This window comes from Engystomops pustulosus, chromosome 9, assembly GCF_040894005.1.
Source record: "Engystomops pustulosus chromosome 9, aEngPut4.maternal, whole genome shotgun sequence".
Taxonomy (NCBI): Eukaryota; Metazoa; Chordata; class Amphibia; order Anura; family Leptodactylidae; genus Engystomops; species Engystomops pustulosus.
Genome location: NC_092419.1, coordinates 87,800,722 through 87,819,014, shown reverse-complemented (window position 1 = coordinate 87,819,014; position 18,293 = coordinate 87,800,722). Strand labels below are relative to the sequence as shown.

At 41.4% G+C, this 18,293-nt stretch overlaps 1 protein-coding gene across 1 annotated transcript in view; it reads left to right on the top strand.

The window, feature by feature from the left end:
* Window positions 1–18,293, top strand: part of PAPPA (pappalysin 1) — a 192,670-nt gene that overhangs the window by 153,718 nt on the left and 20,659 nt on the right. The window contains exons 14-18 of the mRNA XM_072125355.1: window positions 1,612–1,786; window positions 14,893–15,076; window positions 16,441–16,651; window positions 16,756–16,927; window positions 18,031–18,181. Coding sequence (XP_071981456.1) covers window positions 1,612–1,786; window positions 14,893–15,076; window positions 16,441–16,651; window positions 16,756–16,927; window positions 18,031–18,181 — 893 coding nt within the window. The remainder of the gene's footprint in view (window positions 1–1,611; window positions 1,787–14,892; window positions 15,077–16,440; window positions 16,652–16,755; window positions 16,928–18,030; window positions 18,182–18,293) is intronic.

Genomic DNA, 18,293 nt, shown 5'->3' with positions numbered 1-18,293 from the left:
ATTTTCAATTAAATAAAAAATATTATTATTAATGTTTTTTCAAATGTCAGTGTAATGTCAGACAAGTCCCTTGTCTACTGTTAACTGACAGTTACAGCAGTAATGTCCAAATCTAGACATTCATGGGATGAAAGTCTAATGTGCAGGCAGCATGTTATAGAGCAGGAGGAGCTGAGCAGATTCTACTGTACATAGTGTCCTATCTGCAGGCAGCATGTAACATATCAGAATCAACTAAGCTAATCAAAAAATTTGCGATCCGTGCTTGCACCAATCATGGGTGGTAACCCTTTAAATGGGTTTGCTCAACCACTATTGATTGGGAGTGTTATTCTTTACATGCTATGGGCAAAGCTAATTTAGCTTTGACCTTGCCGCTCCCTGTGATGTCATGGGGGGTGATGGTCCTCAGGATAATTTATAGTAGCCATATTGGCTGGGATCATCACTGCCAGCACAGACCCCAGGTGTTACCAGTGTGGGTTTGGGGGGGAGCTGAACCAAACCCGGACTTCTCAATGAAAATCAGGTCTGCTCATCATTAGCAGTGTCCTTTCTGCAGGTAACATGATATAGCACAGAAGAATCTAGATTGATATCAGTTTCTTATAGTGCAGGAGGAGCTCCCACAATGTGTTCATCATTGATTAAAGAAATATGATTCCTTCTTTTCCCCTGCCTTTCTTCCTTATTTAAGCAGTTTATGTAAACCAGGTTTATGTTCTGTACTGTTTTTCTCATGTCTATGCTATGTATGAGACTTCAGATACAATGCTCACTGCAGGAGAAAGAAGGAGGCTAAGAAGACACAGATAATCTGTTCATCATGGGCTCAGGAGTCCAATGGATGGTCAATGATCCATTTGATGGATTTGTGAAAACAGTTCATATAGGGGATAAAAGCATATATAAAGATTGACGCGTTTCGGCATTAGCCTTATTCATTTGATATGTTCTCTTGAAAGTCACTTTTCAGGACTATAACTCTGATGGTCTATCTTTAGGATTGGTCCAACAGTCACTATTGTGGTCTCATCAGAACCTAAAGTTTTTCCCTTCCAAATTTTTTTTTTTTAGTTTCCTAACCCAATGTGGAGCTATGGGGGTCATTTACACAGGGCCCGATTCGCATTTTCCCGGCGTGTTACCCGAATATTTCCGAATTGCGCCGATTTTCCCTGAATTGCCCCGGGATTTTGCCGCACACGATCGGATTGTGGCGCATCGGCGCTGGCATGCACGCGATGGAAATCGGGGGCGTGGCCGAACGAAAACCCAACGGATTCGAAAAAAACGCTGCATTTAAAAGAAAAAATGTGTCGCGGATCTTGCACTTACCTTCACTAGGAATAGGCCGGTGAACTTGAGTGCGTTCCGATGCTCTTCAGCGCAGCAGCGCCACCTGGTGGACATCGGAGGAACTGCCTTAGTCAATCCCAGCCGGACCCGAATCCACCGCAGAGAACGCGCCGCTGAATCGCGAATGGACCAGGTAAGTAAATCTGCCCCTATATGTCAATTGTCTTGTCCTACAATCTATTAATGGAGATATTACATGACTCGATTGGCTTGTGGTACAAGAAATAACTATCTGCCTCCTTTTCTTGGCAGCTGTGTTCATTACTCTTGTGAGGATACTGACTGTCAAGAGTTAAAGATTGAAAATTCTGCACTGAATTGTACAAATGGTCACTACAACGGTGCACAATGCGAGGTCACCTGCCACACGGGTCATCGGCTGAAAATACACCGGAATCACAGAAATGATGGTATTCTAAAAAGACAGGTAAGCAAATGACATTGTATATTTCATTGATTATATTTTTTTATTTTTGTGTCTCTAAATTCCTGGCTTGAGCTGATCCAACAGCATTAGAGATCCTATTATAGAGTCATTTGGTACACAGTTGTTCAGAGATTTGCAGATTATATGAGTGTGAAGATGTACTTATTTAATGTTATAAATCTCCAATATATACATTTCTTCATTTGCATGTTATTAAAAAAAAATGAACCTTTGTGAAGATAACCACCGGTGTCCTTGGATATAACCACAGATGTCCTTGGATATAACCACCACTGCTGGAGTGAATGCACGCAAAATAAATTATTGAATATATGAAATGGCCGGGAGTTACCTCATGTCCCAAAACCATGATAACACTGAATCCAGGTGGTCAGGCAGGGCTCAATAAAGCATGTCTGGCCACTGATACCAGAGTGCAGGAATGGTCGTATCCAAGGACAGCTATCTAGTTTCTGAATTTAATGAAATGTGATTACCTATGTGAGAATACACATTAGTTTGCTAATGTTAAGAGGCTATAAGACCTATGAGGATGTCACACTTATCAAATGACATGCTGAGAAGAAGCATGAGACATGGGGAGGTGTAGATGGGAGGGGCTGGCCGGGCAGCACATGATCCCACTGATGCGAGGTAATCTAATATATAAAGCTGAATGTATATGTATGTATGTATGTCCACTAAAGGAATCTGCAGCAATCACCAAATTTTGCACAGCTGCTCTCTGTGAATAGTCATAGACTAGGTTTTGAGCAAAAATTTCAACCCATGATTACCAAAATCCACTTACTAACCACCATCTACAGGAGCCATTGTCTGCTGCCTTCTGTGGCAGCTAGAAGTTGAGCAATCAGAGACAGACAGATGCAGAAGCTGATGGAGACGAACAGACAGACAGAGACAGTCATAGATACTCAGAGACAAAAACGGTCAGAGACAGAGAAAGTCAGAGACAGTCAGAGAAAACTGGATTCAGAGATAGTCAGAGACGGTCAGAGACAGTCGGGACAGAGGCAGTCAGGGACAGACAGAGAGTCAGAGACAGAAACAGTCAGATTCAGAGACAGATAGAAACGGTGAGAGACAGTCAAAGACAATCAGACAGACACAGAGGCAGAGACAGTTAGGCAGAGACAGAAAGACACAGAGACAGACAGTCAGGTTTTTGTTAACCCATTCAATTTTTTTGTAGCTAAGAGCAGTTATTTACTATCCCGGCCAACTTTGGGAGCAACAGCTAGTATAAGATAAAGTTGATTCATGGGGATGTGAGGGAAACAATTTTTAGTTAAAACAAGGGTGTAAGCTAATGAGGCTTCATTGAGAACCTGTCACTAGCTGTATTTGTGAAAATGTGGTGACAGGTTCCCTTTAATTTCGCTATCAAAGGACCCCTGAATCATAAAGTAAAGATGACACAATAACATGGCTGTACTTTGTATCTACTAGTTTTTCCTTCATAAGTTGAAGCCATAATCATGATTATTAATGGTTCCACATTGTATTTAGGTTTGTAAACAAATTACTGTAGGTAGTCGCCAGGTCAGCAGGATTTCCAGGAAACTGGTTTCCAAACCAGCTAAATTTAAGTGATTTCTACGGATGCTTATTAATACTAATATGATTTGAAAATAATTGAATGATGGTTTTCCTCTGCTTGGTAGTGATTAATAATTGTTGATCCTTCCCCTTGGCATTAAGGTCTAAATTAAATTTGATTTAATGAAATCATGAGAGTAATCTCCTGACCAGACTGATATTCTGCGTCTTTATTTTTAACTTGGGCTTTCCTGTAGATTATGCTATATAATACAATGTATACATTGCAATAGACTATTTATAGAAGATGAATTATGCTCTAGAATGTCGCAATTTCTTATAGCAAAACCTTAAGGGGAATCTACCATCAGAATCACTGATGTTAGAACACTGGCTCTTACATGTGTATGTCATCAACTGCAATCCGGTAGTGTTTTTGATATAACCTGGAATCCATGCAATTTGCTAAAACAGAAGTTTTAAAAAATATGTAAATGAGCCGTAGGGGCTCTAGGGGCATCCAACGGCCATGTCTTACTTTATGCTCTCCTCCAATCATCAGCTAACTGCCTTGTCCTGACACTACTCCAGGTGACATCACCTGCCTCCCTGTATATCTCATGCATGCACAGTACAGTCTTTAATGCTGCAGCTTCAGATTGTTACTTGAATGTACAAGATTTGCAGAGAGACGGTTGACGCCACTGCTTCTCTGCGCGAAGCAGTGGCTGGATGAGGCAGGTAGCCATGGAGTGGTGCTTAAATTAAAACATGGCAAAGCCCAGAAAGGCTCCACTGAAGCCCACAGAGTCCCTACTGCTCATTAACATATTTTTAAAACCTCTTTTTTTTAGCAAAATGTGGGCATTGCAGGATATAACAAAGACACTACCGGCTTACAGTTGATGAGACGCAAATGTAAGTGGTCTAACATTCTGATGGAATCAGGTTTTAAGGAATAAAGTTTTAATAAAAACATTTTTGGGTGTGTCCCAAAAATCTAAAAATGTGTAGTTTACACAAAAAAAAAATTTCTTTAGTTTAATGTCAATTGAAAGGTTTTTTCATGGGGGTTGCTTAACTTGAGACCCTCTATAACAGTGGTGGCAAACCTATGGCACGGGTGCCAGAGGTGGCACTCAGAGCCATTTCTCTGGGCACTCAGACAATCCCAGGACAGAGTTCACTAAATAGGACCAAATCTTCCTGCATTCCCAGACAACTTGAGCCACACTTCATTGGCTGTTTGGAACTGCGGGAAAAGTGAGAAGTTGTTTACAGAACTTTCACCATTCTTTCTCTACAGAGACACTGGTGAGAAGCTACAACAAAAGAATGAATTTTCCCTCCTTCTTTCAACTGTATTGGTGCTCTCAGGCAGCCGATACGATTGAAAGATGTGGAAGAACAGGCAGCAATAAGTTACTGCTTAAAATGCCATGTTGGCTCTTCACGGTAAATAAGTGGATTTTGGTTGTAGTTTGGGCACTCGGTCTCCAAAAGGTTCACCATCACTGCTCTATAAGGTACTACAGAAGGGCTGTACAAAGAGCAGCTTTCCTCCGGAGGACTCAGAGCAACAATACACTTAAATAAAGACCATATTATGGCAATGTGCAACCAAGTTTAGCCTCATCTAGTGAGAATATCTGATTGGAGGAGGTTTTATCCTCAAGTGGTCACCTGATCGCCTTTCAGAAGAGGTATCAAGACGGCAGTTTAGTGGAGGACTAACTCAATCCTACATCAATAATACCTAAAGGAAATGTAATGTATCAGTTTAAACTTTTAGAAAAAGTTGGCGATACTTTTCCTTTAAGAAACATTGTAAATACTCTTCCTCTGTAATCCTCCTTCCCAGTGAGGATTAGGTGACTCATACTTATGCAGAGTATGCAAAGAATGCTGTTTGGATTGGTGAAATTCTTCTTGTTCAGCCATAATTGCCCTTAAACACAATGTGACTTTTGACTGCTATTGTTTGGAAATGTTGTGGGTGACACAGTTTGTAATAAGCGGCAACTGTCCCCTTCACCCTCTGCCTGGTATGTCTGTATTTGTAAAATGGTTAGTGTGGAAATGCTCTTCCTGGCGTGGAATGTTGGTTAAGACTGAAATACATTTCAATTACATTTCATTTAATGTGTGTTTATCTCAATCTGGGTTGAAATGTAAAAGCTTTCCATACCATGAGTACATGTGGGGAGTTCAAAGTCATCGCACAAGTAAACATTGTACATGTGAGAAGAAAGTATCTTGGTTTCGTTTTATTATCCTTGAAAATCTAAAGTTATGGAGGTAATAACAACAGTGAAAGCTCGGTAGACATGCCACCCTCGGTTTTATTCTATATACTACCGTAAGGATAAACTCATTGTGAGGATAAACTCATGATTCACTTACACGACTTCTAGACCCTGGTGAAAACAAGATTGGATCTATATTATCGACTCTTTGTTGGGTCGTAAAGATAGGAAAAAAATAAGAAAAGACAAGGTCCATAACACGGTGTTGTAAAAATTGGGGTCCCCCAAATGTGTTTAATTATGTTGACCTGATGGAGTTGTGCCATACTGTACATAACACAGTATGTCACATTGTACAACAACCATAAGAATGCAAGAAAGGGAGTGAAAAGGGTAGAAGATGCTTCTCCCTGCAACTGAAGGAGAAGACCCTGAAGCCATTGATATCATTCATTGGTTCACCTTGATCTTTTTATTCATTTGTGACTTCTTAATCTAATGTTTTTCTTGATTTACCCATTCTTGGGCCATGATAGTTGGCTGATGTTATTTATTGATGTAATATACCCATATATACTTGAGTATAAGCTGACCTGAGTATAAGCCAAGACCCCTAATTTTAACCCAAAAAACTGGGAAAACCTATTGACTCAAGTTTAAGCCGAGGGTGGGAAATGCATTGGTCACAGCCTGCCCAGCCCCTGTAGTATACAGCCTGCCCAGCCCCTTGGAGTATACAGCCTGCCCAGCCCCTGTAGGATACTGCCTGCTCAGCCCCCTGGAGTATACAGCCTGCCCAGCCCCTGTAGTATACAGCCTGCCCACCCCCTGTAGCATACAGCCTGCCCAGCCCCTGTAGCATACAGCCTGCCCAGCCCCTGTAGTATACAGCCTGCCCAGCCCCTGTAGTATACAGCGTGCCCAGCCCCTGTAGTATACAGCCTGCCCAGCCCCTGTAGAATACAGCCTGCCCAGCCTCTGTAGCATACAGCCTGCCCAGCCCCTGTAGTATACAGCCTGCCCATCCCCTGTAGTATACAGCCTGCCCAGCCCCTGTAGTATACTGCTTGCTCAGCCCCCTGGAGTATACAGCGTGTCAAGCCCCTTGGAGTATACAGCCTGCCCAGCCCCCTGGAGTATACAGCCTGTCCAGCCCCTTGGAGTATACAGCCTGCCCAGCCCCCTGTAGGATACAGCCTGCTCAGCCTCCTGGAGTATACAGCCTGCCCAGCCCCCTGTAGTATACAGCCTGCCCACTCCCCTGTAGTATACAGCCTGCCCAGCCCCCTGGTGTATACAGCCTGCCCAGCCCCCTGGTGTAAACAGCCTACAAAAAAAAATAAACAGTTAACTCACTTTCTGACGCCACCCGGTTGAAGAGGGCTTGCCGGGGGGGCGTCGGAAGGTGAGTACATGGTTTTTTTTTTAAATTGACTTGAGTAAAAGCAGAGTTTTGTGCTGAAAAACTCGGCTTATACTCGTGTATTTACGTTATACATATACTTTATATATATATATATATATATATATATATATATATATATATACTATACTATACTATAAATACTATATATATACAATATAGTTTGCAGGACAATGAGATCCACATTGCTAACCTGATCCTATAGCATGTTAGATAGTGAATATGTAGTAACATATGGTTCAGTGTAAAACAAATGAGCATTCAACATTTTTTCTATAGATACAACAGTTGTTCTCTTAGGGGGCTGTTAATCAATTAGACAATATGTGTTAGGGATTTTTTTTAGTTCAACTGGCACACAATACCATAGAAAATTTCCAAGAACAAGCATGCATAAGCAATTCAGCTGCACAAACATGAAGAGTAACACACATAATCAGTCTATGGTGAGTAATTCCTCCACACAGAAGAAAATAAACATTCTCCGAGAGTAGCAGATAAGAGCGCGGCGGAGACACAATGTACTGTATTGAGGTTACTCTTCCGATACACAGCTCAGAGCGTATTCTTCTTAAGTTGCACAAACATATTAGATGTATAATAGACAAATCCACCAGTAGGGCCAGAAGATCATCTAGTGCCGATTTGGGATGAGATGTAGTGGGAGAAAGGGTGGATACTGATGCGGTACATATGGGATTGTAGTATGCCTCATTGTTGACATGGAGACAAGCCAGTGTTTCTATCCTTTACTATTTATGACATAAGCATGTATATGAGTGGGGGAGATAGCTTTTGGCTGATTGTAACACAATGGGGGGAATTTATCAAATGCATGGGGAGAAGCGTGCAGTGGGAGGGACCACATTATAGAGTTTATTCTGCCGCACAGTTGTGCCCAGGATATACTAAGGGGCCAGAGACTCATGGAAATCTAGCCCGGCCTATGGGGAATACTATTCACCAGCACTTGATAAATTCCCCCCAATGTGTATGGTCAACTTTGCGTATCAATCGCGTATTTCTTGCGTATCAATTTTCCGGTGGCATAAGACATAAAAAAAAAATCACATTTCTGGTAGAAATTTTCTATAATTTGCAACATAAAACTAGAACACTTCTAAATAAAGAAAGAGGCATTGTGGCTGGCCTTTTAGGAAAAACAAAAGCATCAATGAAATAACACATGGGTACAATGGCGTCCACTAATGCCAAAGCTAGACTTTAGAGGAGGTCAAGTCATTTCAAAATGAAACATTTATGTCATCAGAAAACCCTTTCACACTTGCCCCTTCCTTTGTTGACTCGCCGCTATGAGCTACTACCACGATTGGGGTCTCCATTGTCTGATTTGATAGGGCAAACGTGTATAAATATTTTGTCCTGCTCCTGCTGAAATATGTATCTGGAGTTCTTAGCCTTTGGACCGGTTAGCTTTGTTATTTCTCTCCTAAATATTTGTCAGTATACATTAACAGCAATTCAGGGGCAGTAGTGGTTAGATAGATAGACAGATAGATACTGCACATACAAATACTCTTGCCCTGCATATATTCACACTGCATATTACTACTACTCTATATACCAGTGATGGCAAACCTTTTAGAGACAGAGTGCCCAAACTATAACCAAAATTGAATTATTTCCTGTGAAGTGCCAACATTTCATTTTAAGCAATAACTTATTGCTACCTGTTCTTTGACATCTTTCAATCGTATCGGCTCCCTGGGGCCACCAATACAGTTGAAAGAAGGAGGGCAAATACAGACTATCATTGTAGCTTCTCACCAGGGTCTCTCTGTAGAGGAAGAATGGTCGTGTCTCACTTTTCCTGCAGTTCCAAACAGACAATGAATTGTCGCTTTAAAATAGTGCAGCATCTCTTAAGTTGGCTGGGACTGCAGAAAGATTTGGTGGATTTGGTCCTGTTTGGTGAACTCCGTCTTGGGGTCAATGGCCTGAATGCCCATATAGGGCATCCGAGTGCTAGCTCTGGCACCCGTGCCATAGGTTCGCCACCACTGCTATATACAGTTGGCCAATGCACAGTACTACCTCTCTTACCCTGAAATTATGGACACTGAACAGAACTAATACAACTTTTCACCAGTACTAATACTAGTACTAATATCCTGCATATATAGGCACTACAAACACCTACTACTACTGTAAATCTTCTTATGTGAAAGAGCACAGCACAGTTTGATTCTGATATTATGGAAAATGTTTTTTTGGCCCCATCCTTGGCATATAGCAGTCATGGCCAGCTTATCAGTATTATTTGTTTGGGAGTTTTAATTGACGTCAAATGTGCGTCCCTCCAGTGCCAATTTACTAAAGCTAAGATGCCACCATTTGCACTTATCAGAGCCATTCATACCATAAAAACCGTTTTATGGGCACAAGTTATCTAGATAGTTGAACATTTTCAGGGGTAACCCTTGGATATTGCAGTAAAGTAACTTTAGGAACTTCTTTGAAATAGTAAATATTACCCAATGTATTGTTCTTAATCAGGACTGCTGTAAGAGTGCAGAGGAAACCTACGTATAGGGGGTCAGAAGAAGTAATATTGTGAAAGTAAACCTGAATGTTTGTGCCTTGCACTTGCGCCCAGTGTCTGTGATGCTGCACGTTGTATTCAGCTTGGAAATAGTTACTGTCTGATGACACAGTATGTCAATGCTATTACAGTGATGTCAAATGTCTCATTCTGTGCAATGTGATACAATAATGGGAGCTGCATCTGTGCCGTGTACAGTATTAGTGTCCACCCTTTTCATTTTTTAATTTTTTTTTTCTATCGTCCCATTTCAATGCTGCCATCTACTGCACTTTACTGTAGCTGCAAGTCTTATAACTAATATGCTACTATAAAAGCTATCAGCGCTCTGCTTGGTGGAGTTATACTTCTATTTTCACAGGAAAAAAGAACTGCATTGTTGAGCTTCAGAAATCCAATATCCCACAATATAAAACAACCTTTTTACCTAGGGCTACACCTTATATTATAATATACTGTAAATAATGGGGTCTGGAAGAGATGGGATATCTTCTTTACCCAATTCAGCTTTTGCAAAATTATTTTTTGAGATTACGGATTGAAGAGGGGGGGGGGTCTTCTACTTTCATTTTTTAGCCCCTTATATTGATAAAGAGCAAAGAGCCTTTCAGTTAGGTAGATCATTGAAAATAAAATTGATTCCCTGGCTCTAAGGCAATGTGGAAGGTCCATACATTGACCCCTCTACATGTAGAACAGTTTGCGAGAGAGTAGCAGCGGATATGCACTTTCTTTGTGAGATATTATACATGATAGAGGTTATTTATCATTGGTTTCCCTGGGCTTTTTTGAGATTTTTCACTGCTAAAAAGTCTCACTGGACTATATACACCTTTTCATTTGGTGTAAACATAGTACTACTAGTGCAACCCCGTGTCAAGCCAGATTCAGGAATTGGGACTTTTGCAAAAAGTCTCATAAAAAGTCTTACAGTTTCTCCAGTCCCCTGCTGGTGTATGTGCTGAGACATTTCATGCATTTTGAGACTGTTTTGGAACTTAAAAAAAAAAATCAGACAGTAACTGATAGATCTGTCCCATGGAGTGCAGGAACGTCAGGAAGTCCGGCGGAAATGCGATCCGTGCAGGGAGTAACTACAGGGGTAGCAGCCATAGCAGCTGCTATGGGGCCCACAGCATCTTGGGGCCCCAGCAAATGGGTTGTTGAATGTGAATATGCTGTATGTGTGTATATGTGATGTGTATAAGCTGTATATGTCTGTGTATATGATGCATGGGTGTACATGGTATTGTATGTATGTGGGTATATACTGTACATATATTTTTAAGGGGGGGCTCCATTCAAAAGTTTGCTATGGGGACCTGCCTCTCCTTATTATGCCACTGGATCCACATACCCTTAATAAATAAGCCTCATAGTGTTATGCAAGGAACACAAGGAGAATTCATACCTTTGATGGTGTATATAACAAGATACCCCTTTCATTGATATCAGAGGCAAAATACAAAATATGGCGCACAACTTTGCTGGCAAATGACGTAAGGATGTTTAAAGGAAATCTAAACAGCAGTAAGTGCATGAAGTCTAACGTAACTGATCTAAAACCAAACCTGAATAGTGTAGCAAAATCATGTGGGTAAAGTACCTGGAACAGGTGTTGCTACTCGTCCTCCATTGGTGATATCATGGTGTCCAGTGTTTCTGATACTCTAGGACAGTGATGGCAAACCTTTTAGAGACCGAGTGCCCAAAATGCAAACCAGACCCACTTATTTGTTGCAAAGTGCCAACACGGCAATTCTAGCATTAAATTATTGAAATCTTCTTGCTCCGTGCTATACCACAGCTTTCAACGGTCCTGAGGACACCAATATTGTTGACAGAAGGTGGGAAAATTCAGATTGCCATTGGAGCTTCCTGAACATGAAAAATTGTGGGGCCAAGAGCAGGAGCTTCAATGGCTCCAATGATAATCTGACCATGTCCTCACCTTCTCTTCCTGCAGACTCAGGTAGACCAAGATGCTTCACGTTTTGGGCAATTCGGGCCTGCAGGAGGATCCCTCAAGTCCTGTCTGGTGAATTCTGTGCTGGGGCAACAGCCTGAGTGCCCACTGAGAGGGCTCAGAGTGCCACCTCTGGCACCCGTGCCATAGGTTAGCCACCACTGCTCTAGGAGATATGATGCCTGGCAGATACCCTGTGTTTGGTAGTCCAGCTGCAAAAGTTCCACTAAGGTGACGTCACCAGTGTACGGAGAGTCCACAGTGACAATTTTCACCAGTGTATGGAGTCCACAGTGTACGGAAAACCAAGTGCTTTTGAAAGGAATCTTGACACTGTGGATATCACCTTAACTGAACGTTTGCAGTAGGAATGGAGGTACAGTTGCCATCTGGGGGTGCCTTCGTATATTGGTATATGCCACTAAATTTCCATCTACATTGGGCTACCAAACACTTGATATGCTTTCAACATCATATCTCCTATAGCTTCAGGAACACCAGACATCGTCGGAGCACCATGGTATCACCAACAGAGAACAGGTAGCAACACTTGTTCCAGGTACTGTACCCACATAGTTTTGGTTTGGTTTTACATCAGTTACGGTCGATTTAATACACTTACTGCTGTTTAGAGTTTCTTTAAATACCCTTACATCATTTGCCGGCACAGATGTGTGTCATATTTTTTATAGTAGACATACACACATTACCTGGACCATGAGATGAACAGTGATAAATAAAAATTAAAAAATCCTATAATACCCCTTTAAAGGTGTTCTCTAATTCTAGAAAATTGATATATGACTGACATATGGCAGACATATGGGGTGAGAGGCTTAATAAAACCATAAACTACTTCTACTCACCACCTCCAAGGCTCCCATTCTCCTGTGCATCGCCTGTGACTGCCAACCTCTGTTTGTGTACAAAGGATGGCACATGCTACTCCCTGAACTCCTGTTGTAGCATGCATGCGCCAGTGGTCAGTGGTCAGGACAGCATCACCAGTTTTGGGAGAATGGGAGCGCCAGAGGTGGTGAGTATAATGGGTGTATTGTTTTTAAGCCCCCCCCCCCTAGTTATATCTCAACATTTTTAAGGTTTTTATGGACCTTCCAAGCACAAGGATAGCTCCATTACCCACTTAGGATAGTGAACATGATGTGGGCTAAAACATGGAGAGCAATGGAATGAAAACTGTCATAATCAACTAGACCCAGGATGTATATGGGTGTTCCTGTATCCTATTTTTACTGCTTTTCTTTGTGCTTTTAGCATTTTGTAAAGATCAGCTGACAAATGAAGGAACCTGATAATCTTTCTATTGACTTAGTTCTTTACCAAGCGTTGGGCTACCAGAGGTCTCTAGGTTGGACCTAGCATTTTTTTTTCAAGCTAATCTACCATTAAGCTTTTGACATAGCAGTAAAAAAATAATTTGACCTTTGGTTTAAGAAACAAAATTGGTGGTTTCCTCTGTGTGGATGAGTCCAAGAGGAAAAATGGAAGCAGCCCAGTGATTTGGGGACCCCATGAAATAGCTCCCCATATCTTAGCTTCCTGTATACCTTTACATATGACATTGTGGTATGTAAGATTAATTGCAGTCAAGAACGGTTTTAAATCAAATCTATACACAATGTAGGAGAAACGTCTCCATTATCTCCATTATCTGAGATCTTTCTGCACCTAGTAGCAGCCTGACTGAAGATCAGTGATTATAAGCCTTGTTATGTTCCCTCATAAACATTTTCACACTTGTTATAAACACAACTGCGCTACTTGTGAAATCCCTTTTATGATAAACCCCAGAGTGGGATCCTTCTAGAAACATACTGGCTTCCATGTGTAAGTCATCAACATGTTTTGTTTGTGTGTGGCACATCTTGCAGCTAAGGATTGCCATTACTCTTTCTAAAATAATCCTTTATCAAAGCCAGACAGGTCCGAACTTCTGTAGAAGCCACTGAGGTGTTTTGGCAGTGAAGCCATCCAAGTCCTTTGATGTGAGCAGAAAACTACTCTCTGACGCCGTGAAAACACATATGGCAGGACAGGAAAATATTCTGCCACATTGTCAGTGTTTCTCGAATGCTCCTCAGGACATTGGACCCTGGTGACAGCACTTCTGTCCTATAATGATTTTGTGATGTACTGAGCGCAAATATCCTCTGTGTGTGGGAAATTGTTTTTTTTTGTGGGGGGGGGGGGGAGGGGTTGCCGGAATCCCTTATTTCATCATTGTTATTGTGTCTTGAAAATAACTTTTTGAGTCATCTTATTAGCAGGAACTTGCACTGGAAATGTGTCTCAACTTCAACCAATGAATTGTGATATTATGTATGTTAGACACTATTCTGAACCTGACGAAGGCGCTGGTCCAGTGCCGAAACGCATAGTTCATGTTTTTATTCCATTTGTCAAAATAAAAAAGACGAGAACCATATGAAGACACGCTGTTGTTGTGGAATTTCTTTACTTGCCAATTAGAGGAAAGGGCAGGGTGTTGGAGGGGGGGGGTACGGAAAACTGGGCATTTTCTGAGGGCCCCCTGTCCTCAAGGGGCCCCCTACATGTGGACTTTTGTGGGCAGAGGTCCTTTAATACCCCTTTGTTGAATGCCCGGGTGAAGATGCTTATCATCTATCTCCTGTCTATAAATCTATCATCTATCTGTCTAGTTATCCATCTCCTATAATTTGTCTATTTCCTATTTATATAGCTGTCTAACTAATCATTTATCTATCTAGATTTTTTTCTATCAATTTATCTATATATCTTCTATCTATCTCCTATCTATTATCTATCTATTAATCGATCTCTCTTCTACTGTATCTATCTATCTTCTATCATCTATCTAGTTATTTATACATATCTACTTTATATTCGTGCATCTATAAATCTATCATCTATCTATAGATCTATATCATCTTTCATATTTATCTTCTATCATCCATTTACCTATCATCTGTCTATCTCCTATAAAATTCTCCTAAATCCCATATTACAGATACTTACCTTACTACTGTGTGTAACTACAAAGTGTTATTATTGTGCAGGCATAAAGGAGCCTCTTCCTGACTGTGACTGTTCATAAAATAGTTTTATTTGGGACCCGATTTTTAGTTTTTAGTTTTGAAAGGGGACCTGGTTTTAGGCACTGCCAAATTCCAAAAGTCTTAAAGTATAAAGAAAGTTACATAAACTTTACAAAAACATTTACCAAGATGCACCATATATATCAAACATCATGGGCCGCACTGGTAACCTAACCTAAACTACCCAGACAGATGGTTTCTACTTCTTATATGATATATCTGCTCATTTATTCCTTTCTTGTTTCTATAGATTGATTCACAGATTCTAATAACTTGCAGAGACGGAAAGTGGAGTAGACAGGTGACCTGTGAACCAGTTGATTGTGGCCCACCTGATAAGAACCACATCTACCATGCATCGTTTTATTGTCCACATGGAACCACCTATGGAAAGCAATGCACCTTTCAGTGCTACCATCCTGCTCGAATAAGAGGTAGTGTGCAGCAGATTTATTTGATATTAATATACAGAATTCCACCCCTTCGAGATCACCTTTTTGTTTGTCCGGTGCATTTAGGGCTAAGGACCTGTATAGTAAACTCAAACCTTACGGACCCCTTTCTGTGCTTCCTTGTAATATATTTATAGGTTATATATTATTGGAAATCTACCACCAGATTACTGGTGATAGAGTGTCCTAATTAGGCTGCTTGTTCCGTCTAGGGGATGGGGGACTGTTTTTACAAGTTTTCTGGCATCTTTAATAATGAAATATTAACCTTGTACAACAGCCAGAGGGCGTGTAGGCTGACGGCACCTGAGCAACTTTTAATGTTGTGAGCATTTTTCTAATATACTTCTGCTTTCTAATAAATTCTGCTTAGTTTGTAAAGAAACAGATTACAATGCTTCTTCTTATACAGATATGTATTCCAGCCTGTTTACTGGGTGTCCATGAAGGCTATGAACTTACATCTAATCTCCCTGTGTTTGGTTACACAGCTCTGGGCAGTGAGGATTAGTCCCTTCAACTTGATGTTTGAAAATAATGCTCATAGCATATTACAGCCAAAGAAAAGCAGAAAGGGTTAACACTGATCAGAGCTGTCTAACAAACATAATGAAGAGAGAGTCCTATCTTCAGCCTGGTAGACAGATAAGCCTTGACAACGACAAAGTAAAGACGTAAGGGGTACTTTGCAGCATGTTTCTTTCTTTACAAAGCAGAATTTCTTAATGAAGTATATCAGAAAAAATGTTATCAGCAGTCCCCCCACACCATATTAAAAATGATCTGAAATGAAAGTTACTCTTTAAGAATTTTTGTATACTTTTTCTATGCCAGCTAAAGAGCCTCTGTGAAAATCAACACTTTGGGGCACATTTACTAAGGGTCTGTCGTACGCATTTTCGTTGGGTTTCACATTTTTTTTCCGTTTTGCGCTGAATTGCCCCGGGTTTTTGGTGCAGCGCATGCGATCGGATTGTGGGGCATCAGCGCCGGCTTGCATGTGACACAAATCAGAGGGCGTGGAGGTCGGACAACCCTGATTGATTCGGACAAAGCGCAGAATTTAAAAAGCAAAATTGTGTTGCAAGATCAGCACTTACATGCACTGGGAAGAAGATGGTGAACTCTGGCGGACCTGAGCGGGGAAGCGACACATGCAGGAAATTGGACGCGCGATCTTAGTGAATCGCGGAAGACCCGAATCCTCTTCGGACAATGCACAGTGGAGATCGCGACGGGACGGGTAAGTAAATGTGCCCCTTTGTGTACCACTTCAGTATACTGGTTTACATAGAACTGTCCCAAGGAGTCTGTCTAATGATAAATCTCCCCCTGTGTCTTTTTAGGTACTAAAAATGTTTTAACGTGCATGGAGGATGGCCTATGGTCCTTTCCAGAAGCCATTTGTGAACTTAGGTGCATGGCGCCACCACCTGTGCCTAACGCAGATCTTCAGACAGCCCGCTGCCTTTCTAATGGCCACAAGGTGGGCTTTTCCTGCAAGTATAAGTGTAAGGTGGGATATCATGTGCCAGATGCCACAAGGAAGATAAAAAAGTAAGCCTTCTATGATATAACTGTGACTGTTTCAAGACACCAGACACATTGCAAGGTTTTTTCATACTTACATTTGCTTATGTTCTTATTTTCCTTTGGGGAAGGAAGACATTTAAAATTCAGTGCTCTAAGGATGGGGACTGGAAATTTGGAGGATGTGTCCCTGTAATGTGCGAACCTCTTCACATTAAGTTCATGGGGCTGTACCAGTGCACCAATGGATTCCAGTACAACAGTGAATGTAGACTGCCATGCAATGACGGAAATAACCAGTCGGTATGTATCTACAGCTAATTTCTTAACCCATGTTACAGATATAAGAGGGCACTTACCACTGATGGTTTTAGATGTTAGACATCTACCTCCTGTCCCAAGGACAGCATGCAAGAAAGATCTAGAGCACAAGCAAAAAGCAAGATTTAGAGCTCTAGGTATAGGAAAAGTACAAGACCCTAATAAGGTTGTACAACACCCAAATAAGGTTACTTATATACTACTTGCCCTATAAAGCCTTGCGCGATTGTCCTCAGCATGGCCGGCCAACACTGCTATGGGAGTGGTTATAATCAGGGCCGGCGTCAAAACTGGGCATACCTGAGCAAGTGCCAGGGGCCAAGAGCTGCTGGGGGGGCCCACATAAGGCTGTACATAAGGAATTCATGGGTGTGAAGGGGGCTGTATCTCATGAATCGATAGGGTGTGAGGGGTGCTTATATAAATTATCCATGAGGGGGCTGTTTGGTATGATAAATTAGGGAACATGAGACTGTTTTAGTTTCTGAATTTTTAATGCCACAACCTAAGTTCATTGCAAAGGGGCCCACTGAGGCTCTGTCGCCCATGGGCCTAGTAAAACCTGGAGCCGACCCTGGTTATGATGGAGGTTGTGTTCAGTCAGTAATGACTGCATGGCCCTATCCATCTGCTGTAGGGCGAGAGGACATGGGTATTACACAACTCAAACTCCCACTAGTCAGCTCAAACTCATTCCACCTGATTGGAGACCGTCCAGTCGCGCTCGGAGGGCCCGAGGCAAAGGCAACAGCGAAAACAAAAAAACTCCAGCGCAGGTACTTGGGTCTTCTAAAATCCAATTCTTTATTAGTGGTAAAGAAAACATTACATCGGGTAAAACACAGAGTTTGTGACAGGACATGGGTAGTCACATGAAATCCCAAGTCCTGCTGCTGGCAGGTCACTTCACATGCCGATCTTGTACTGGGGTCTTGTACTTACCTTAGTAAAGTATTGTAATAGTGGCCAATCCCTTTAAGAAAGGAGCTATGTTCTATAAAATGAACAGGTCAGTAGAAGAATAGCTAATTGGAAAAATACTTTAAGCATACAATTTTATTCTATTTTATCACTTCTCATTTCAGAACTCAGAACAAAATGTTATCCGCTGTCAAAAAAATGGGACATGGAGTGGCAGTTTTGAACTGTGTGACTCCATGAAAGGACCCTGTGAACCTCCCCATCTTTCTGCTGTCGATACATTGGTGATTGACTGTGCACAAGGATACGAAATAGGTATGTCCAAGTGTAATTTACAAGTTGAAAAAGTAAAGAGGATTTCAGTTCAGAATACAGTTTTCATATCTGCATGCTGTAAGAGGAAAATGGGGAAAGTGGAGATCACATT